The sequence below is a fragment of the Narcine bancroftii genome, chromosome 4, assembly GCF_036971445.1.
Source record: "Narcine bancroftii isolate sNarBan1 chromosome 4, sNarBan1.hap1, whole genome shotgun sequence".
Taxonomy (NCBI): Eukaryota; Metazoa; Chordata; class Chondrichthyes; order Torpediniformes; family Narcinidae; genus Narcine; species Narcine bancroftii.
Window position 1 is genome coordinate 204,019,350 of NC_091472.1, and position 24,336 is coordinate 204,043,685.

General features: G+C 47.2%; 1 protein-coding gene and 1 long non-coding RNA gene across 2 annotated transcripts; both read right to left on the reverse strand.

Moving 5' to 3' along the window:
* Positions 1-235: 235 nt before the first annotated feature.
* Positions 236-13,884, reverse strand: LOC138761486 (uncharacterized). Its single transcript, XR_011356348.1, has 3 exons — positions 9,852-13,884; positions 2,457-2,518; positions 236-1,611 (listed from the first exon to the last, which is right to left on the reverse strand). It is a non-coding gene; the product is annotated as an uncharacterized lncRNA (long non-coding RNA).
* Positions 13,885-14,627: 743 nt separating this feature from the next.
* Positions 14,628-18,404, reverse strand: cldn5a (claudin 5a). Its single transcript, XM_069933690.1, has one exon. The coding sequence runs from the start codon at positions 18,208-18,210 to the stop codon at positions 17,560-17,562; it is 651 nt and encodes a 216-aa protein (XP_069789791.1). The 5' UTR covers positions 18,211-18,404; the 3' UTR covers positions 14,628-17,559.
* Positions 18,405-24,336: the final 5,932 nt, after the last annotated feature.

Consider the following 24,336-nt stretch of genomic DNA (forward strand, 5'->3'; position numbering starts at 1 on the left):
AAGAGGTGGGGTGATGTTTTATGACTTCAAGCAACATCAGGTTGTCCAGCTGTTTCCTGATATCCGGCAGTACAGTAAGCTAATGGAATTCTATGATTTGCAGTTCACATTCAGTGCTGAGGAAAGATGTTTGAATAGCATTTGTGCAGTTTATGCACAGTCTGATTTGAAAGCCCAAAAGAAACAGAGGAAACTTAACTCTTACTGCAGCCAACTCGTAGATTAATTGCACAGGGAAAGTTTAATGATTGACAACTTGTTTCAGCAAGTAGGTTCTATTTCAAAGCAGCATACCGTATAAAGACAGAATTTAAACCTTGAAAATGTCATCTCAAAACTGGGCTTGTCTTGTACACCAAGTATAAAATCTGAACCTTAATATCCTGTCATATCGAGTGTCCCCATGGCATAAATCACGTGCATAACTCCTACCATCCTACCACTAAATATTTTTCTACTGAAATTTACATTTGGGAAGCTGGATTAATAATGATGTTATATTAATACAATAAAAACTTATTATAAACCTGTCTAATATACCTTAAAATAACAGCGCCGTAAACAAAGTGAGCAGTTGCCATTTGCAACAGCTGCTGGGGTTTCTTGGAAAGGCTCAAGTTTTCAACTCCTTCATAAACGGCAGCGCTCCCAAGGCGTGGAATGATATGAATGTGGAAACGGTCATCGAATTGTTTTTAAAAAGTGCAGAGACTCTAATTCACTTGGACAGTAATGAGGATGAGAAGGAAGTTGAAGCTGCCTCACTGGATTAAATGGTATGTATGCATACTGTCTGTGTGTATTCTCAGTAAACGTGTCACCTTTAGCACACAAAAATTAATGAAACAGATCTATTGTAATCAAATGAACTAGCATAGACGAGACCAAAGACTGGTGTAAGTAGTCTGAACAGAGTCCTGCCAATAGTCTTGTGAAGCAAGACAAGAGTATAAAGAAAATTCTTGCAGTGTACTTCATGTCAACATTTCTAATATATGACATATTATTACATATAAGTAAATGATAAAATTATTCTCGACACCATGCTTGTTCCTGTAAAAGGACTGATGCTGAAATAACGCCATGAGTGGTCCCGTAACACTGGCTGGGAACGTTTGATGGTAGGTAATCGACAGTATTTTGCCATTACTTGAATTACCTAAATGTTCAATGACCAAGACTGTGTTGCTTAGTGGAGGTGTGCTCAACACCATCATTCCATTCGTCGGTAGCCCCCTTTCCTGCTGGCGTCCCAGTTAGTGGGCCATGTGGAGTCCTGGGATAGGAAGCCATTCGTGCCACTTCTTCCACTGAACACGACTCATTCCCGGGGATCAGAGTTTTCGACCTTCAAATGGAAATGCATAACTTCCTGCTCTCCCTTTTCCACTGGTTTTATCAGCACGCCGGCATCAGCAAATGCCAGGGGTATGAGTAGGGGGTAGAGATGGTTAATCCCCAACGTGAAATAACGTCATTTGACCCTGTCTCAGTAAATTCCCAGTTAATTCCAGTGGAAAAGGGGTTAGTGGGATGGTTGGTAAAAGACTAGTGGGGCAGTAAGCTCTCAGCGGTAAGTCCCAGTCTTATACAGCAAGTATAGCTCAAAACCTGCATTAAAAGTGGAAATGATCAGGGTCATCTTATACACCCAGTTGACTTGTACACCGACATATACAGTAACTTAGACTGTTCAACTGTTACTTCCACCCTCAACTGCTGCTTCACAGCTGCAACAGGCTAGGTTCAATCCTGGCCTCCACTGCTGTCTGTGTGGAGTTTTCATGTTCTGCACAAATCTTCCAGCTGCGCTTGTTCACTCCCCCATTTCAAGGGCCTGCCAGGAGATTCATTGGCCACTGTAAACTCCCCCCCCCCCCCCCCCCAGCGTTCAGGTGAGTGGTGGAATCAGGGAAATTGGTGGGAATGTGAGAATATAATGGGCGAGGGGATGATTGTGTTTTGTTTTCTAAAATAAAAGGCTGCTTGCGGGTCATCATACAGACGGGCAGAACCACCTGTTTTATGCCATGACTGACTCTGAATTTTACCTTTAAAATTCTCATCTGTAGCTTTACCTTCCCGCACAAATTCCCTTCAGCCTTGCTTCAAACTTGTGCCATTTTATATGCTCGATTTTTAATTTTTTTTTACACACATGCAGCATGGTAACAGGCCCTTTTGGCCCACGAGCCGGTGCTACCCAATGAACCTACACCCCTATTTCAAACGGTGGAAGCCCCCCCCCCCCGGGAAAACCCCACGCAGACACGGAGCGAACGTTCAAATTCCTTACAGACTGCGTGGGATTCGAACCCTCGTCCCGATCGCTGGTGCTGTTACAGCGTCGCACCAACCCTGCCCTGGTTTACCCTACTTACAGGGTAAAGCTGCTTCTCTCCTTTTCAGATAGATGGGCCTGTTATTTAAACAGCTCTTGTCTTAATTCAACTCACCAATTTGCCCAGCACACCACTGATGTCCTCTTTTTGAACAGCCACTCTGAAGATTCCCGTTGCTGTTTGAAATAAAAAATAAAGCGTAGAGAACACTTGACCGGTCTTGCGGAAAGAAAGACGTGATGTTTCACTTCAGAGGCCCTTTATCAAAACTTTTTTTTTTGCTCTGTCCACTCTTCATTGGTTTCCCCAAATGTGGCAGGGGGTGGGAATGGAGAGAGATCCAGATTTGGAGAGAAACCTAATTCCCCATTTCTCACAGGCTGATTGTGCATGAGGAAGAATATCTTCACGTTCATTAATTTAAACCGTTTTACAATTCATTGAAGTTTGCAATTGACACAAATAAGCTGGTTTCCAAAGTGAGTGAGTAGCCAAATTCAATCCAAGGTGATAGCGCCTGGAAGGGATGTGGTGTGAGGCAATAGAAAAACAACGTACCCTGACAATCTGGGTCGTCAATAGGAGACGCGATTGTAATTACCTCAGGAGGAAAATAGTAAAGGGGTCAGGGAGAGAAGGGTGTCTGGAACCAGTAGTAGTTTTAAACAAATTGAACACCAGCTTATTTCTAAGATCACTTCAGGATATCTGCTTTGTTGTCGTAAGACTTAAGAATGTAAAGAATGAGCAGAACTGCCAGATTAGATCCAGTGTCTGTTAACCCACCTAACTGAATCCTGAGGTGGCTGCAACTGACTTTATAATTTGGCACCCGTCATACGTCATCAAATTATCCAACTGGAGCCAATTCACTTCACTGTTTTCACAATGGACCAGCAGTGGTGTGGTTAATGTAGCGGTAAGGACAACACTGTTACAAGTGCCAGCGATCGGGACAGGGGTTCGAATCCCGCACTGTCTGTAAGGAGTTTGTACGTTCTCCCCGTGTCTATGGGGGCTCCAGTTTCCTCCCGCTGTTTGAAATGTACCATGGGGTGTACGTTAATTGGGCGGCACAGACTCGTGAGCCGAAATTTTTTTACACTTTCAGAATATAATTAATTAATAGTTCTGATCCATTTTACTGCACCACCTCAGACCGCAAGACCCTGAAGACAGTAAAGTCAGTGGAAAAGATCATTTGGGGGCTCCCTTCCTACCATGATAGACATCGACAACACTCGATGCAGGCGAAAGGCAATAAACATTGTGAAGGGGCCCACACACCCCTCACGTAAACTGTTCTCCTTTCTGCCGTCTGAAAGGAGGTACTGTAGCTCTTGGGCCCTTACATCCAGATTGGGCAACAGGTTTTTTTTCCCCCCCAAGCCATCAGGCTCTTGAATTCCCAGAACATTTGAGGATTGGGCACCATGGGTTGTTACTGTTCACGTCTTAATATTTTAATGTGTTTAACTTCTGTTCTTACTTATATTTCTGTAGATTTGCTCTGTGGTCCTGGAGCACACATGTCAAACTCAAGACCTTGGCCCGTGATATAATTATATTTGGCCCGCAAGATCATATCAAATATGTATTAGAGCTGGCCCGCTGGCCGCCACGCCAGTATAGCGCATGCACAGCTATTACTACAAATCCTAGAATGCTTTGCAAATGCGTTGGCGCCGGCCCGTCAGCCCGCTAATCGCCCCCACCTCCTCTCTTTACTTTCATTAGCATCTGCGACCTGTCACCCAACTCACATGTAATAAACCCCTTACGAAAAATGGCCAAACGAAAGACAGAAAACAGGACCTTTCAAGACAGGTGGGAGGCAGACTATATGTTCATCATTTTAAAAGACAAACCTGTTTGTCATTGAAGCAAGTTGTTATTTTTTTGACTTGTTGGCTTGTGAAAAAAAATACATTTAAAAGGAGCTTAAAGGCTATAGAGAAATATTATTTATTGAATATTTTATTTCTCATTTGTTAATGCTTCTTCTGGAAAGAGTTTAACCAAAACTATTATTAAACATTTATTTTAAGAAGAAAAAGTTTAATATTACATGCGTTGAAAGAAGAGAAAATTTTCAATAAATATTTAGTTTGGCCCACGACTTAGTCCAAGTTTTTAATTTTGGCCCTCTGTGAATTTGAGATTGACACCCCTGTCCTAGAGAAACGCTCTCTCGTCTTTACCGTGCGGGCATGGTATGAATGACAAATAAAGGGGACTTGATGAGGTTTAGTATTTGGTCCAAATAATGATTCCTGCAGCTGCAAATCTACTGACCCATCTACATCAAGTAGACATCTGCTTTGAAACGGTCTGTGTTGAGAGTGGTGGCAAGTTGGAAGGTAAACTTCCTTTTTTTCCCCCCTCCCCCAATCTTGTGAGATAACAAGAAAAATCTGTTGAATGCACCAGTTATTTCCAACGCTCCCTAAACTATAAATGGGATCTGGTTCTTAACTGTTGGAAAACTTACTGTGTAAAATGTAGTCGTGAGCTTGACTCTAGACAATCGAAATGCACAGAACCTGGAATGCAGGGCCTTGAATGGTATTCAAGTCAACAAATGGTAACTTTTCCAGAGAATAACTTTATTTTTCTCTGGCCTGGTATATTAGTGCTTGGCTGATAGGAGGGAATTTTGTTGTTTGTGCTTTATCATTTCCTTAATCGCCCCTTATTTTCGATCCAGTGGAGTTGCCCCTGTTCTTGTCAGTCGCCTGTTGAGCTTTATTTTCCACTCTCTGAATCCTTGGAATTCCTCTCCTGTTTACTGAAAGATTTGCAGCAAGTCAGCAGAAAAATAATCAAATCAATTTGGCAGTGGGCTGGAATGCAACACACCAGGGGAGGATTGAACTACGGTTGCCTGAAAAACAAAGCTTCCTTCCACCAGAGGACTTTGCTGGGTTCTAAAGGTTCCCACAGCGGGGAAGAGGCTGAGAAGCACATGAGATGGCACTTCCTCTGCATTCGCACCCAGATGCCAAAGTCCATGCTTCTAGTACTGAGAACCTTGGTTGTCCAGACCTCACCGTGACCTGCCATAGGCCTCTCTCCTACACTTCATCCTCTGCCAGATCCACTGCTGGTACTTCGCCTACCATCGAAGGTCGCAAGCTCTCTTCCCAAGAGACTAGCTGCCAAATCTAGACCACCAGCAAACTGGAGGATTGATATCTTGTATTCTGTCTTGGCACCCTCCAATCTCACAGCATTAACACCGACTTCTCCAATTTCCATTAACAACCTCCCTGTGTCTTTCTGTTTCCCTGTCCTTCTGTCTTCAGCTCCTCAACCTTTCCCTTCCTTCTCCTATCAGACAGCCACCCTCAGCTCCCATCACTTCAGGGGGACCAGGAATGATGACCCTTCCCTACACTTCAACAACTCTGTAGTGGAGAGCACCAAGTTCCTTGGAGTTCACTTAACTAGTCGCCTATTGTCGACACTCAACATCTCACTTGTCAGGAATGCAACTCTGCACTTCCTGAAAAGACTGAAGCGGGCAAGGCTACCAGCCACCATTATGTCAACCTTCTATAAGTATCCTATCACAGTGGTTCTCAACCTTATTCTTTCCACTCACATCCCACTGTAAGTCATCCCTCTGCCATCGGTGCTCTGTGATTAGTAAGGGATTGTTTAAGGTGGGATGTGGGTGGATTGAGAATCACTGCTCTAGACCCAATTGTTACTGAAATATTTTGCTTGAGAAAAATTGTCATTGGCCCATTTCCTTTGGAGTTGTGAAACCTGCACATAACGAGTCAATAAGGGACGATTAAAACAGTGGGTTTCAAACTTTTTCCTTTCTACTCACATTCCACCTTAACCAATCCCTTACTAATCACAGAGCACCGATGGTAGAGGGATGACTTACAGTGGGATGTGAGTGGAAATAAAAAGGTTGAGATCCACTGCTCCATTGAGAGAATACAGGCCGGCTGCATCGCAGAGAGGTCAATCCACAGGACCATAAGAGTGGCACTTTGTCTGCATGTGTGTTGTGTCAGGTTGTTTGTTTGGTTTTTTTGCACTTTGAACTGAGAACCCTGTTTCATTGGGTTGCACTGGGAGCCTGATGTCCCCCTCACCCAGGGAAAGTGCATGCATAATACATCGCCTCTCCTTTCTCGGGTGCCAGGCAGGAGGTCACTGCAAATGGCCTCTCCTACAATACTGCATCCGTAGCAACACCTCATCAGTGTCCCTTGTTTTCACTGAGTTTTCTATGTCATGGTACACCAGAGTGTCCAGCGGTATTACTGGATGGGTAGGTTGGCAGTCAGCCTAAGAAAGAAAACTAATTTTTAAACCTGTGCAGATGGGGCTCATTTGCCTTGTCAGGCCATCCATCTTTGAGAAGGATACTCTGACGTGACGCCGAAGGCCCAAGGACCTGACTGTCACCGTCCCAGCTTGCTAAGCAATGGCAGATAAACCCCAGGTGTAAAGGGTAGGGGGCCCTCCACCTAAAAAATCCATTACGCATTCTCAAAGGACATGTCCATGTCTATGATCCTTCTCAAATGTTCATTCACAAAGCCAAGGTCATGACTTGTACAGTCAGATGACAATAGACTTGATGACCCTTCTCAGTCTGGCTCCTTTTCTGCTGTCCATTGAATTCTTGTGTTCTTGCTGGTGATTTGTTTGAGAGATTTAGGTAATGAGGATTAAGAAGAACTGGTACGTAAGAGGATCTTGGTCAGCATCAATCAGACATTATTATAGTGTTGAAGGCTTGAAGGGCCTGGAGGCTCGCTCCTGTGTTCTTGTGAACCTGTGCTTGGAAAACTGTCCTTGGGTTGGAGGATCTTCAAGTTGTACCTTCCTGTCCTTGCTTCAAAATGAAATGTTTCATCATCATATTCTCAGAAGGTCCATGCCTGACTCTTCCTCTGACTGCTGCAATTCCCTCATTTTCCTATTCTGGAATTTGGCTTGTGTCCACTGTACACCAAACTCCGCGCACTTTCTTTATGCTTGCTCCCATCCTCTTGCCACAGAGAATCTAATCCATTCTCACCTCTCCATTCAAGGTTCCTTCATCTTGGTGTTCTCCTTCTACTCCTCCAGCTACCACTGGGTACATCTCTCACACAACGAAGACTGGAGATTGAAAACTTGGCTGAAAGGTGCACCAACAACAATTTCACACTCAATGTCACCCAAACTAAGGTGCTGATTGTTGACTTCAGGAGGGAAAAACCAGAGGTGTATCATTGGGGGATCAGAGGTGGAGAGGGTGAGCAAATTTAAGTTGATGGGCGTCACCATCTTGGAAGATCTTTCCTGGACCCAACACATCATTGCCGTAATTAAGAAAGCACATCAGCGCCTCGACTTCAAGAGTTTGCGGAGGTTTGGTATGACGCTAGAAACCCTTGAAAATTTCTACAGTGGTGTGGTGGAAGGTGTGCTGACCGGTTGCATCACAGTTCTGGTATAGGGTCACCAATGCCCCTGAACATAAAGCCCTCCAAAAGGTAGTGGACACAGCCCAGGATGCCACAGGCAAAACCCTCCCCACCATCTACAGGGAACGCTGTCGTCGGAGAGCAGTAGCAATCGTCAAGGATCCACATCACCCAGCCCACGCTCTGTTTTCACTGCTGCCATCAGGAAAGAGGAGTAGGAGCCACAAGACTCACACCACCAGATTCAGGAACAGCTGCTCCCCCTTCACCACCAGAGTCCTCAACAACAAACTCAATCAGGGACTCATTTAAGGACACTTTCTTGTGCACTTTATTGATTTTTCTCTCTATATTGCAGTCAGTTTGTTTACATTCTTAAATTTGTTTTCATGTATATGCTGTATAGTTTTTTTTTTACACACTAGGTCATTCTGCCTTGCCATTGGGAAAAAGAATCTCAGGGTTGTATGTGATGTGTACGAACTCTGACAATAAATCTGAAGGGAGCTTACACATCGGGATATTGTTTCACTCCTCTCCATCACCAATGCCTGTTTCCTCGCAGTGCTTTCCCATACAGAATACCTTCCCCAACTCCCCCCCCCCCCCCCCCCGCCCCAAGGAGAACCACTGATTTTAAGCCTGTGTCTCTTCCCACTTGGCTGCAGGAACATCCACTCCAGTGGATCTCTGCAGTGTTTTATGCTCCCTTTGCTTCTCAAGGCATATCTCACCATGAGAACTTGACTGTCGATACCAAATTAGATTGGGGCTGGTTTGGGGAAGGAAGAGGGGAGACAGGTGGGTTATCTGAGCGAGACAGAAGGGAAATAAAGGAACAGTCCTTGCTGTACTGTGTTGTAGTTTGGCTGGAGAAATCCAGCAGATCAAACAGTGTACCTTATGTAGCAAAGGTAAAGATACATCACCAACTTTCGGACTTGAACTCTTCATCAAAATAAGGACAAAATAAGAGTAGAGGAGGTGTGGTCACAAAGGCAGGTGGTGATAGGCGGAGAATATCTCCCTCCCTTCTCCACCTATCACCTCCTGCCTTTGCGACCACACCTGCCCACTACCCTTTCGTTCGGACACCTGCCGATATTTTGTTCACACCTCCATAAAAGACGCGACCAGCTGAGTTTCTCCAGGGTTTTGTGTTTCCACTTGTGACGGATTAATTTCTGAAAGTGGATTGTCCTCGTCAGGTCAGTCTCATCCAGCCTTGTATGTTCCCGGGGATCCCCTCACTGCAAGATGATGGTGGAGGTGACACCCAGAATCCTCAGCACTCCCCCCTCCCAAGAGTTGGGACATGGCTGGTAGTGACACCCATCTCCCCTGCCACCCTCTAGTGGTGCCATTGTACCAACCATTTCCTTGCATCCCTGCCACCCTCCATGTGTTGTATCCGATCCAGGTGTCAGTCGGATTCCCACCCGTTAAGATGGGGCTTTTCTTTAACCGGCTGGTATCTGATACTTGGAACGCAGGCATGGAGAAGTTGCGGGTTCGAGGACGGCGGGAAGACGATGAAAGACTGGAAACCTTTTTTTAAAAATCTTCAAATTGGCCCGGTTCCCAGTGTTCAAGTCAGTTTTTTTTCCCCCATCTGATCTGGCAACGTGACTTGCATATTCCCTCCGCTCCTGTTTCCACCAAAGGTCTTGTCTCACTGACAATGAGAAAGGGCCGTTTATCACTCACTAATTACAGGAAAGCACTCGGAAGCTCCAAGGGCTGCAGCTTTGAGCAGAAAGCGCTAAAGACCACGCGCGAACGCGGATGCCACGGGGAGCCGAGCCTGGGACCATTAGACGGACGTTGGTCGTTCTCTGGGTGTCTTGTTGCGCCGGGCCATCCCGTCCTTGCTTGAAGGTCTCTTTTCTGGAGATCTTCTTCCCACCCCCTTTTTTAAAAAAAAATAGTCTAAAAGACTCACCCAGTTCCCTTTGTTCTAATGAAGCCACTTTAAAAACCTTTCACTGGGCCCCTCCAAATCCACGGGGCTGTGAACTGTTGCTGGCACCTCTCCTTGTTTTAATTGACCTCTGGGTTTTTTTTGTCTTACCTCTTCATCTTTTCCAAGTCCAAAAAAAATTCATATTAAAAGGCTCGGCCAAAAACAGTCGCTAAACAAAAACCGCGCTCCCGACTCGAGGAACAATTTCCCTGCTACTGGCAACCACTGACATTTGGAGATTTGCATCTTTTACAGAAGAGAAAAAGAACATAACAAGCGCTCGGTATCCGAGCAACCGGGGAAGTATCTCCTGTTGCCATGGCGTTCCTGGCTCCTTTGTTCGACTTGAAGGGTTCTTTATCCAAGCGAGTGTTGAAAGGCTTTCAGAAACTGTAGGTTTCCGTCGCAACAAATCTGCCCCGACTTGGCAGCCTCTCACCTCCATCTCTCTCTCTCACTCTCTCTCCGCCAAGGGGTCACCCCCTCCGGCCACTCTCACCAATTTCTGCTTCTCCGGACCGATGTGGCTGACGCCAGTTGGTCCAAGTAGCGATTTTTGGAGGGGGAAAGCGAGCAAAGATCGTGGCAAGTCGCTTGGCAGTAGTCAACAAAGCGCAACAAGTTATTCCGTTAACCCAGTGTGATTTGGGTAGAGGACACAGCTCCCCAAAAAAACCCCAAGTCTTTGTTCCCTCTCTGGCCGTGTATGTAAAACCCCCGAATACCCTGTATTTTTTCTGAATTCTAAAATTAGTATTCCCTTTCTCATTACCCCAGACCCGTCCAGCTGCGAACTGTCTCCTATCGTTATCGCTGGTTATTCTCCGCCAGCTGTTCTTCTCAATGATCTCGTTGGAAATGCTCCACTTTCCCTTTCTCTCTGTTCTTATTGATTCTGCCGAAGCAGAAAACAGTCGGCCGACACAAATCGATCCTACTTTTGCTGAACTTGTATCTTGAGTTGTTCTCGTCCAATGCTCCCACATGCTCTCGCTGCTGGAGTCTGGTCCAAGACGGGACCCAGTACGTTATACTCCCGCTAAATGTGCCTTCTTCCAACTTCATGTCACCGACCCATTTTTGTTTTCAGAAGTGTGTGTCTGTTAGGATTTTTTAAAAAAAACTTCCAAGAACCCAGTTCGCTGCTTCTGACTTTCAAACAGCTTGATGGTAGGTGCTCCTCGCAATCATGTGCATTTTCGGCGCATTTCTCCTTTCATTTTTGGGACTCGCGTTTCACCTTTAGCTCTTGGTTGTTGCCGGTGGTTTCCGTCGGGCCGCCAGTAATCTTCCAACTCAACCTTGGAGGTTAGGCAAGAAGGGGGGAGAGAATCATCAGACTTTCTTCTGTTGCGTTTAATGCATCTGGGAAGATGCCGCAAATCAGACTTCGCAGCCGTGTGCAGGGCAACGAACTCTTTCCATCCCTTCCTTCAGAAGGTCTGCTGATTTGCAATTTGCCCTTCTGAGCTGCTTGTCGGTGCTGAAAAAACTGTCACAGACAGTGCTGTGCACAGGTTGGTTCACAGGACGAGACGTTACAATCCCTGTGGTTTCAGTATTGCTTAGATTGAGTTACTAAGGTTGGTGGCTTCAATTACAATAATGGCAGAGGACCAATTAACCGGTATCGGACGCATCTTCAGTTATATTCTCTGGTGTCAGTGGGTGTTCCGGCCTTTGAAATAGTGGGGAATTATTTCCAGTAGGGGTTGGCCGTGTGCATTTCCCTCCTCCTGAAAGGCGAGGAATGTGTACAGTTCTTTACCTCCATGACTGTGAAGTTGTCTCAACTTCCTCTGGGCTCATCCTAATCATAGGACCTCCTACATAAACCCCCACTTTTACATGGAATGCCGCTGGACAGGACAGGAACAGGCCGTTTGGCCCACGGGTCTGCGCTGAAGGTGATGCTCAAATTCAGCTCCACACCTGCATATTCACGGGTCGATCTCGTCCTTTGACCTAGTCCCACAAACTCGTTAATTATTCCCTTTCCCAGGCCTTCCCTTAGTTTATAAGATCACACTGGGAATCTAAGATTCAGACACCAAGCAGTGGTTCTCAACCTTATTCTTCCCACCCACATCCCACTGTAAGTCATCCCTGTGCCATCGGGGCTCTGTGATGAGTAAGGGATTGCTTAAGGTGGGATGTAATGAGAAGGGAAGGTTGAGAATCCCTGCTCTAGACCCAATTGTTACTGAAATATTTTGCTTGAGAAAAATTGTCATTGGCCCATTTCCTTTGGAGTTCTGAAACCGTGCACATAACGAGTCAATGAGGGACGATTAAAACAGTGGTTCTCAAAAATTTTCTTCTCACCCACCTTAAGCAATCCTTTACTAATCACTGGCATAGGGAATACTTAAAGCGTTATTTGAGTGGAAAGAAAAAGGTTGAGAACCGCTGCAATTAACCATCAGGGAGTGTGCAAGTTTCTGGGAAGCAGTCACACACAGAGCAAATGCAGTAGAACTGTCAGTCAAGATGGGCAGGAGAATTTGACGACGAGGTGTTGATATAGGGATCTGTATGAGCCTCAACACGTACAGGGTTCTTGTAGTCCGCGAGAGTGATAAGAGCAAGGATTGCAAGGTAAGCAAATTGATCACACACGGCTGTTGTTCAATGACCATCCAAGTGGGGAGGAGTGAAAATGAATGTATTCATGCTCCCCCAGCTGCGGGTGGGAGTCACAAAGATGGTGCTTGCGTGGGTCTGGACAGCACTTTGGCCAGGACAGGAAGTTGAAGTGAGAGGGGAGGAAATCCAATGTTCAAGGCCCATATAGTAGCCAGTAACGAGGATACATTAACCATGGAGGTTCTGCGGAAAGAAGTGAATGGTCGGCATCCTGATTAAAAAGTTGAGCTAGATTACCTCCAGATTACCAAGGGAACTGCAGACTAATTGACGAAAGGGAAATAACATTAAATGAAATTGACCAAATTTATTTCAATTCTTGGAGCATTGGCATCAGTGCTGGGGCGGGAAATGGGCTTAAATCAAAATGCTGGGTATCTGGAATGAAAGCAGAAAACGTTGCAGACCGTCGGTGAAGATCATTTGGCTCAGAATTCCCGGAACTCCAGGTTCAAAGGCACATTCTCTCCTACAGTGAACATCCCTGTATCACAATCTCCAAGGCCACCAAATATTTCTCTGTACAGGTGAGAAATATTTTGCACTATTGGCCAACCAACTGTGACTATGTATTAATTTTTCTCTTAATTCAATATCTGTCATCTATATTTTAATCTTCAAAATTCACTGGTTCTCAACTTTATTCTTCCCACCCACATCTCACTTTAAGCCATCCCTCTGCCATCGGGGCTCTGTGATTAGTAAGGGATTACTTCAGGTGGGATGTGAGTGGGAAGGGAAGGTTGAGAATCACTGCTCTAGGCCCAATTACTACTGAGATATTTGGCCCATTTCTTTTGGAGTTATGAAACCGCGCACATCACGAGTCAATTAGGTACAATTAAAACAGTGGTCTTCAAACTTTTTCTTTCCACCCACATCCCACCTTAAGCAATCCCTTACTAATCATGGAACACCGATGGCATAGGTATGACTTAAAGTGGGATGTGAGTGGGAAGAAAAAGGTTGAGAAGCTCTGTCTTAGTTATAATTAATCTGCGTGGGCATGGTTTACTTAACTGGGGAGCTGCAACAAGTGTTTCATTGTACTTGTGTGTGGGGCAATAAACTCTTCATTTTAATAGACAATTTTCCATTCGTTGAAGGATCTTCAACCTAAACTTTGAATTGTACTCAACCTTTTCCCTTTTTTTTCCGGGAACATTTTGTGGTGATACAACCACCACACTGGCCTCACTCCTACCAGCCTACTGTAGGCTGGCCCCACCAGCCCGCTGTCAATCACCAACCCGTATTAAGCGTGGAGCCTGGCCCTTGGGGGACAGTCAGGAGTGGACTGAGACTTGGTGTGTACAAGTTTAAGCTCATTAAAGCCTGTTTGTACAGTCTGTGGACTTGTGTCAGATTTATTCGCACATTTCCACTCACACAGGCTTCACTTTGAGATGGACTCAACCCTCAATGTTGACTGACCAATTCTACCCAGCGAGGTTGCCCAGTCTGCTAAGTTTCTCCTTTATGGTCAGGGTTCCTGAGTCTGTTGTTTCGCCTCCCCCCCCCCCCCCCCCCCCATCCCAACCTTATCCTTTCTTGCCTGACACTGAATGGGTTCTTGAGGTTGTTCCGACTTTGGGGAAAACCAGAAACGGGTCACAGGGGGAAGTCTTTTAAACTGAGATGAGGATTTTTTTCTCTCTCAGTGAGTGGTGAATCTGTGGAATTCTTTGCCACAGGAAGTAGTTGAAGCCCGTTCCTTGTCTATATTTAAGACGGAGTTAGATTTGGCGCTTGTGGTTAAGGGGATCGGGGCTTGGCAGGTACTGGGGTCTGAGTCGACCCCATAATGAAATGGCTAAATGGCCTACTCCTACATCTATTTTCTATAATTTGATCAGCGATGGGTCACACGACCCTCGCGTCCGGCCTGAATGTACAACAATCTTATCACCGAGCCAAAATCATTTTCAGAATGGCGGACCAAGCGCTAACCTTGAGTAAAGTGGAAATCGCCCAGGACAAGATTGTTTCTGGCGAGGAGGGGAAGGTTGACCATTTACGGGAAGCGAATCCCTTTCGTTTCCTCTCGGATAAAGCAAGGGTCGTTGTTGTTTGCAAGTCGTACCCTTGAATGAAATTATTGACGTCGAACAGGGCAGATAATCCCGCCGCCAAGGAAAAGGCGTGATCGTAGACGGGGCGAAAAACTCTCCTCGCTTAACGCTCCCGCTTTAACCTTGCAGATCTCAACCAATGTTGGCGAAGATGACGGCCAAAAAGTAACCAGAAAAATCTAAGATGTTTTAATATAGATAAATGTGAGACGATACACAGCAGCATCGAAAACATTGAACCTGCAAACAATAAGTTTCCATTAACAAAAATGCAGAGGATTCCAGTCATTGTCCATTCGTTACATGTATCCAGACAGCTCTGCTTCTCACTGGAGTCAGTAAACTGCGATGTGAAGGCATGGCCAATAAATACAATGTTTGGTACCCTGGCTTCAACCCAACATCTTTCCTCGGGATTATGCGGTGGGAAAAGAGCTTCTCAGGCTGTTTACAAAAACGCACACTTATCGAAGGTGGAGACCCTCTGTTTCACCGGTTTGGTACAGCGATGTTGGAACAGCACCGCCTTTTAAATGGGGCTGGGGGGTTGTACTCACACCCAAGCTCACATCGTGCGTTTGGGAGTAACCCCCGGTCATTTTCTCGACTGCTTGCTGACAGTGGGCGATTTTCCTCTTTGATTCCCCCCACCCCCACACAACTGTCACGTGTTGTCTGTCCCTCGGGAAATTAAATCTGGGCCAAGAGCCCAGAACCCTGGGCGGAAGGGAATTGGTGAGCGGGATCTTTTTTTTAGTCGATCTTCTTTCATACTCAAAACGGCCTTAATTGGCAGATTTAGTTAATTTAACAAACTTCGATGATGTAAGAACACAACGGGCCGTCGGATCGTGTAGCAGAGCCTAATTGGAGGCAGTTCTCTTTGTTCTGGGGCGTTGGATTGGGCCAGTATACTGATGCTCGTACTTGGAGCTGGTTTGGAGGCTGCGGGGATCTTGACCCAGAGGAGAACAAGGCCGTGATTAGAATGGATAAGGGCAGAGGGACCTCCTCCAGCTCCGATGTCCTCTGGATTGGAGTCGAACGCTGCGGCAGACGGCGAACGTTGCCGAACGCAGGACTTGTTTCCGCGCTATCGAGCTCCACAAATCCAGGACTGTAAAACTTCTGAGTGAAACACAAAAGTCTGCAGACGCCCTGGGCGAAGTAAAAACAACGACGGAGAAACTCAGCCGATCAAACAGGGTCCTTTATCCAGCAAAGATAAAGATACAGAACCAACGTTTCGAACCCATCAAACCTTGATGAAGGTCTCAAGCCCGAAATGCATCTTTGTATTTGCTAGACACTGTTTGGTCTACGGATTTTCTCCAGCATTGTGTTTCTATGGTGAACTTCGGAATTCAGCTTCATTGCTGAGAACAGTGAGCGGCTCGTCTGATTCTCCCCACGGCCAAAAGTTACCACTATTCCCCCCCCCCCCCACCCCACCTATGTCTCTCTAAGGGGTGCATTTAGCCAGGACATACGACGCAAAGCGTCTCAACACTGAAGTGGGGGAGGAGGGGTGGGGGGCAACAGCATCCTCGGTAACCAAGACGACGGGGCAGCAATCCCGCTCAGGCCTCGCCCTCAGAGAGCCAAGTGACCGTTCACATTGTGCAATTATTCCATTTATCAAAGAACAAAATATTGGGAGGGGGTGGGGGGCTGGGGGTGGGCGGGTCACGAGAACGATTTGCTGGTGGAGAGATCTCACCACCAACTCCCAGAAACCATTCAATGGCTTCCCCAACACTTGCATCCACAGCGTTGTCTAACCAAATCCGGGTGATATATTTGGCAAATCTCTGCTTTATATTCACACTCGCTCTGTGGTCGACGCTGCCCCCACCACACTCGCCCTCACTACCCAGACACCCAGACACGGCCACGAGTTCAAAGGCTGCATCATCTCAGGAAGGATCTGTAAAGCCGTTGCAGGCCGGCGAACTTGTTTGATTTCCATGTTCCCGATCCCTACCTTCACTCTATCCTCTCCAAAAACTCTCATACACGTTCCAAACGAAACGCTGCGTTTTAAATATTCTTTCTGCATCCTCCAAACAATATTGCCTGATGTGATACTGCCCTCATTAATACTGCCTGCATTAGTAATGTCCTGTATTAATACTGCTTTTTAATACTGCCTGCGTTAATATTGCATGAATTAATACTGCTGCATCAATACATTGCCTCCAGAACTAATATTCGCGACACCGCCGCCTTGCCCCCCCTGCACTGTCAGTGTTCGCACTGGATAGGAGTGAAACCGCACCATGAAAAGGGGGGGGGGGGGGGGGGTGGGTCCCGCCCTATTGCTGAATGTGAGACAAGCAACCAGCGGCTATTTCGGAAGCGTGGTATCTCAAATAAGTCGGATGGATCGCCCATGAAGAGCTTCAACGGAAAGAATATTGTCAACAAAGGAGGGGCGCGCATTCAGTCCCTATTGGGATCGAGCACTCATTCGTAAAGCACCGCACTTGAGTCCCATTAATCTAGGAACGCGAGCTACGAACTAGTTACGAGCCTTTAACTTCGGACAATCTACACTCATAATCAGGGAAACAACCTGAAAAGAGAGACCTGGGATGAAGCATAAGCGCGGGGCTACTTCTGGCTGGGAACACGGAGCAAAAGAATCGCTTAAATGTTCTAATGAATCACTTTTGGTCTCTAGTTAATTCTACACGATCGGTCTATCTGACCACCTAACCATCCATGGCGGAACTACAAAAGTGAAAGCCCGGGCGTGAGACCGAGAGAGAGAAGGGAGAGACCCTCGCACTTTCACTAAAACACCTACGCTCACAGAAAATGTCCATTGCAAGAGGCAACCGGTCAATGTCCGACATCGCTGTTCAGTCGGGTGTGGAGTCACTCTCGGTCCAGTTTTCGACCAGTTCACTCAAAGCGATCGAACTGCTTTAGATACACAATGAACGCTCCTGTTTTCGTTTACAATAGAAGTCCATGAAGTTTTAAAAAACAAAACCTGCTTTGGATAAGCAGAAATAGAAAGCCGGAGGAAGGTCCGGGTTCCGCGATTTCTCGCTCCCCTGCAGCTCATTCTGATGGCTTCGGTCAAGACTTGTTCACACGTAGTTCCTCTTGTCGTATTCCCCGTTGGCCGACGCTCTCCTCGGGCCGGTGTATTTGACCGCGAAGGACGACTGGTCTTGCCTCGGGGGGCATGAGCAACAGAGCAGGGAGCCCCCGATGAAGAGGAGCGCGCTGGCCGTCCAGCCGACGTACAGAGCCGCCCCCATCTCTCGCTTCTTGGAGACGGGGACGTTGGGGTCGTAGAAATCTCGGACGATCGTGTTCGCCATCCAGCACACGGGAATGAGGGCGAGTAAACCCGCCACGATGAAGACTGCACCTCCGGCGATGACGATGCGAGCTTTGGTGGTTATGCCCTCGGTGCAGTTGGTGCACTGAGCTCCCAGGATGGTAACCAGGAGCCCAATGAGCCCCATGATGGAGGCGATGACAGTCAGAGCCCGGGCTGCCTGTTGGTCCTGCCCCAGCGACAGCAGGGAATTGTAGACCTTGCACTGCATCTGCCCGGTGCTCTGCACCACGCAGTTCATCCACAGCCCTTCCCAGACCGTCTGCGCGACCACGATGTTGCTCTCGATGAAAGCCGTCACCTTCCACATAGGCAGTCCGCAAGCGAGCATCACACCCAGCCAGCCCAGGACGCACAGTCCCAACCCCACGATCTCCAGACCCGCCGAAGGCATCTTTCGGGGCGGCGTTGATCAGCGAAAGCGTCTCTCGGCAGCTCCGGTGCTCTGGTCGGACGCGCAGCGCATGGCTTCCCCCCCCTCCTCCGCTCTCTCAGCCGTCTCGGTTCAAATTGAGAAACGGAGGCAACAGGCAAGCGGACAATCCAACAAAAAAAAAGCAGTGCTGGGGCCGGCTGTCCAATCGCAACTCGCCCAAGCCGGGGCTGATTGCGCGCAACGGGTTCGAGGGGGAGGAGCAGCGCCAGGTCCTCACATCAAAGTCCTGGATGCAGGGGGGTGTGCAAGATTTGACGGGGAGGGGGGTTGCACTGTTGTCATTGCCATTAGCAAAGCACCCGGTTCTGTCCGGGCTTTAGAATATCCCCCTCCCGTCTAGATCCAATTTAGGATTTTCCAACTTATTTACACCATAAGAATTCAAAGGGGGGGGGGGGGGGGAATGGAGAAAAAGTTTGAAGTGAAACAGGGAAAGTCTGCAGACGCCGCAATTGTTTTTTTTAAAAAAAAGACAAGACCGGAGAAACTCACACCTTGACGAAGGGCTTCAAGCCCGAAAGGTTGGTGAGTTTGACCTGCTGAGTTTCTCCCACGTTGCGTTTTTACTCGGGGGCGGGAAAGAGTTTCTGAGCGGATTACCCGCTCTTACGAGCTGGAAATACGGCGGTAGCGAAGGATGCAGGGGGAACAGAAGTTCAACGATTTTTCTCGTGCTTGTGAGAATTCGGCGAATTTGTCGAATATGCAGCAGGGAGCGGCTGGCGACAGGGCGCCGGAATATGGTAAACCCCTGGATGGGGATGGGGTGGGACAGGCCCAGTGGTTCTCTTCCCACTCACATCCCACTCTAAGTAATCCCTGTGCCATCCGGGCTCTGTGATTAGTAAGGGGTTGCTTAAAGTGGGATGAAAAAGTTTGAGAACCACTGTTTTAATCGTCCCTCATTGACTCGTTCTGTGCACGGTTTCAGAACTCCAAAGGAAATGAGCCAATGACAATTTTTCTCCAGCAAAATATTTCAGTGACAATTGGGTCTAGAGCAGTGATTCTCAACCTTCCCTTCCCACTCATATCCCACCTTAAGCAATGTAAGGATCCCACAGAGTACCAATGGCATAGGGATTACTTAAAATGGGATGTGAGTGGAGAGAAAAAGGGTTGAGATCCACTGGCACAACCATAATTAATCCCGTATCTAATCATTTAGTCTAAAATAAAGGATTAAAAAGAAACAAACAAAAAAAAAAACTAAATCTAATCTACCTCCACCCACTAATCAAGGTTACCTTGTAGAAAAGGATGTAAAGATATGGATTGAATAGCAACCTTCAGAAACCAGACAGGGAATCACCAGAGCATCTGAATTTCTTCAATCTTTTCATCATGATAATATTCTATGAATGGGCCCTACATCTTGTTAAATTGAAACTTTCTATCTATAATGTTGTATCTAATTTTCTCCAAGCTTAAATAGGACATTACAGCACGTGGCCACTGTGTGAAGAGTTGTGTTTCCCTTTCATTAATATGCTCGTCTGGCTAGCAACCTGCCAGATTTATTGTTCAGATTTCAGATTTATTGTCAGAGTGCATACATGACATCATATACAACTCTGAGATTCTTTAGGACTAATTGGTTGTGCAGCGTAAACATGTAAACAAAGAACTGTAAACAGATAATGAATATAAATAAACACAGAGAGAATAAAAAAGAAAATCAATAAATGTCACAGTCCTTGAATGAGACCCTGATTGAGTTTGTTGTTGAGGAGTCTGAAGGTGCAGGGGGAGCAGCTGTTCCTGAACCTGGGGGTGCGAGTCTACACCTCTTTCCTGCTGGCAGCAGTGAGATCAGAGCATGGGCTGGGTGGTGTTGGATCCTTGATGATTCTCTGTCGGCAGCGCTCCCTGTCTATTTACTCAATAGTGGGGAGGGTTTTGCCTGTGATGTCCTGAGCTGCGTCCACTACCTTTTGCAGGGCTTTACGCTCAGGGGTCCCCATACGAGCCCATGATGCACCTGTTCAGCACACTTTCCACCACACCTCTGGAGAAAATTTCCAAGGTTTCTTTTACAATGTTACAATTTATTTTACAACATTAGCACAGAAAGTTCCCACAATGTGATAATACCCGGTCTGGTGCAGATCGTGTGCTTTTCTTTTACGCCAGAACAGTAGGAATCATTTTTCTTTTTCACCTCAGCTTGAAACTTTGTGCCCTGCCGGGGAGCGGACTCCATTTAACATCTTATTCAAAAGTCAATGCAGGGTATCGTAACTCTTCGTGTCTGAGCAAGAGAGAAAAGACTCACATTCACTGAAAGGATTGGTCAAGAGGAATGTGCACGAAGCCCCAGGGTTGAGAGGAAGATGGAGACGAGAGTATTTTGGATGGGAATTAAGTTTTTAAACCAAAAATAGACTTTATTCACAATAAATTATTGACAATAGGAAAACCATTCAAAATCTCCACTCACCCTTAGTTTTGGGTTCATACATTTTCATCACTGTACATTCATTTCTTTTACACCATTGCCACCTTGTTGTTATTCATCCCCCCCCCCCCCCCTTCTGCTGTTTGAGCATCTTCCCCTCAGTCTCAGTCCTTCAATGCTTGGTAACCGATTGGGTTCCTTCCCCAGTGATCCATCACATTGGCTGCACAAAGCCTCAGTGCATTCCTCAGCATGTACTCCCAGCCTGGAATGTGCCCGCCGGCAGCAGTTTCCACCGACATCTCTGCGTGCAGGAAGACCAACAGGGTTCAACCAGATGAAAGAGCACTTTCCTCCGCGTTGATGGTCTTCCAGCAGGTCTGGATGCCCGACTCTATGTGTCCCCACACCACCCCCCCCCCCTCAGGAACATTCCAATAATCACGCTGCTGATGGGGATGAACCGTGACAAAGCCCCCTGCATCCTTCTCCATGCACTGTTGGCAAATCTCCATTCTGCAGAGCGGTTGGTGACTTTCTCCTCGCCACCGCTATCATCTTGGGGACAATATGTATTGTGGGTGATGTTCCGGTTGTACAGGGAGGATCTCTCTGAAAGGACCTCTCTCGCTGCCAGCCAGGCCAAGTCCTTGAGTTTGCTTGTGACACTGGCTATGAGGCACACTCTCGTGTCTGTCCATGGCCTTATGCAATGTCCCACCAAGACCACCCACAAATTGGAGGAACAACACCTTGTTTTCCCATCTGATCACTCTCCAGCCAGATGGCATTTACATTCTCCGGTTTCTGCTAATCTGCTCTCCTCTTCCCTCTCCCCCTCCTTTCCCCCTCCCTTCACCTAACCACTCCTTCTCCCCTTGATCACTGCTGCCCCTCCCTTCCTTCTCCACCTATCACCTCCCCCCACTCTTTTGTTCGGACACCTGCCGACATTTTCCCACACCTTGATGAAGGGATCAAGGCGGAAACGTCCTGCTTTAATTTCTCTAGATGACCTGGACGTCTGTTCCAGGAATCATCCACCAAATCCATTGGGTCCTCCTTGTGGTTAAATGTGTTTGGGGCGGAGGGGAACATTTCTAAGAAGGAAAGGTGGTGCGGCAAAGCCCCGCTGGCTGGGACATGGCGGGGCATGGGGTCAGGCCCATCCTTCGCAACACCCGGGACAGATAGGATCTCAGCACCTAGCAGCACTTGGGTCGCAGGATAAGGGCCACTCTGGGCACGCCCCTGCCCCCGTTGTCTGGCAACTTATACATGGAGACGCTTTGGAGATAGGCACACGAGATTGCAAGGGTTGGGTTGCAAAAGCTACAAAGGGAAATATAGAAACTGGTTTTAAACGTGTCCTTCACGTGACGCGTGATTTCCCCCCCTCCCCGGTGCGCTGTCTTCAGCACTGGAGACAACTTCCAGCGTGCGCTATTTGAACGCAGTCGCCGTGCAACATCAACCCCACCCCACGAGTCGCTCACAGGAGCGATGAGCGGCCCCCTTTAAGCGCCCATCTTGGAGGCGCCGCTTTCCAATGAGTTGGTGCCCCACCTCCCGGTCCGATTCCCGAGCCCGCACCTGTCCTGACTCCGTGGGTTAGTAGTCGCTGCATTTAACAAGGGAATAAAAATAAACAAGGAAAAGAAACAATTCCTTTTTCCGGAGAACGAGACCCAGAACAGAAGCTGGAAATGTATCCAAACTTGCTTAACAATGGCAATGGAAGCGAAGGAAACCCAACGCCAGCGGGACTAATTTCGTCCAGGAGAACAGGAATGTGCAGGAACGTCCCGTCATTGTCTGGCCGTGGCCACCTGGAGTGGAGAGCCCACCTCGCACTCCGGTGCATGGAAGAAACTCGCGGAGACCGGGTTGAGAGTTCAACGCGAGTGTGAGCCAGGACAAAGCTCGGCCAGCACCGGAGTGTGGGACGGAATGGGAACACACAAAAAACACTTGGACCCTTCCAACGTCTTCTGCCATTGCTGATTTAATGGTTACATTCATTTTTCCTCCTTCACCCCCCCCTGCTGATCCAGTGCCCTCAGACTCCCCGTCCGTCGCTGGGTGAGGAAGAGATTGCTAACGATTCCTTACCATCGGAGAGTTTTAAAAAAATCATCTTAAATAGGCGAGCACTTCCTTTAAAAATATCAATGGACGCTGGTTATGTGTTGTCCCACACGAGAAAAGATCCGCTCCACGTGTCCGGCACTTGTAGAGTTCAGGATGCTCCTTCTATGTGTTGAGAATGGCTTTTCTTCTCTTCACCTCCTGAATTTGAAATTCTCATATTGCTCTTTAAACTCTCGTCCCGTTCCCTTCACCCCCGTCCAGGTTCAGATCCCCGAGAGAATGGTGTTCCTTCAGCTCCAAACTTTTTGTTCACATGCCCTGTTGGTTTCTCGGTCAACTGCGCTTGATCAGGTTCTGGTAGAGACCTTCAGAAGCTAAATTAGCCATGTTACCTGCGTATGTGTACAGGTGTCCTCTCCAACTGGTGGAGCCTTTCCTAACAGGTCAGCAGCATGAAATGGGACGCTTATTGGTCAATGTTATTGTGGTGAACCGCTGAACGGTATCGTATTCCTGATTACTTGGCTCCACCCTATCCTGTGACTTTACCTGCAACCCCCCTCTCTTTTGACCATGTGTAAAGCCTCCATCACCCCGACCCTTCCTCAGAAAGCCCGGATCACGGCGCAGGGTGAGATCCTTGTCCGTCGTGAATAAGAACCTGTATGTCAGAGACTCAGCCTCAACCAATAATTAGGGGCGTCAGCCAGCACCCGTCGACAGGGCGAGCAGATTGACAATTCTTTCAGGTTGAAAATACTTGATCAAAACCTGGACACCGAGTGAGTTTTAGGTTTCAGAGAGGTGTGGGGAGGAAGGATGGATAGGGAATACCCCTGATCAGGGGAGGCCAAGGTGGTCACTAATGTTTATGGAGCAGACTTGACCGATTATTGAGGGTAGTTACAGTGAGTGAGAAAACAAACACAGACGTTTAGCAGCAAGGTTATACGTATTCCTGAGATCTGAAACTGCTATGAGAATGCTGGTAATTAAAAAGGAAAAAAAAACAATCTGAAATTGGCGACTTGTAAATTGCTCCTTGTGTAGAATTGGGCGCTGGAGATAAAGGATAAACACTGGTTTATTCAGCATCTATTAGGAGACAAAGATATGTCGCTGATGTTTCAGACCCGAGCCCTTCTTCAAGGAAAAATCGGAAAGGAAAGAGGCAGGATACATCAGAAAGTCTCAGAATTCAAACAACAGGGGAGGAATCTAGACCAACAAAAGGTGTTAATTGGGTGTGAAAAGGGACTAGGTGGAATTGATCGTGTTTGTGTGAAAGGAGATGGGGAAGGGGGAAGAAGTGGGGGAGGGGGGAGATTTAATGGAAACCGGAGATCGATATTAATGCTATCCGATTGGAGGGTGCCCAGTTGGAAAGTGAGGTGGTGTTCCTCCAATTTACAGGTGGTTTCAGTCTAGAATGCATGAGACCATGGGCAGAAATGTCGGCAAGGGAATGGGATGGGGAATTGAAATGGGTGACCACTGGGAGATCCATGCTATTGCGTCTCTCCCAGTCTCTCCAATGTAGAGGAGACCAAGGCGGGAGCACCGGCTGCAGTAGATGACCCCCTGCAGATTCACAA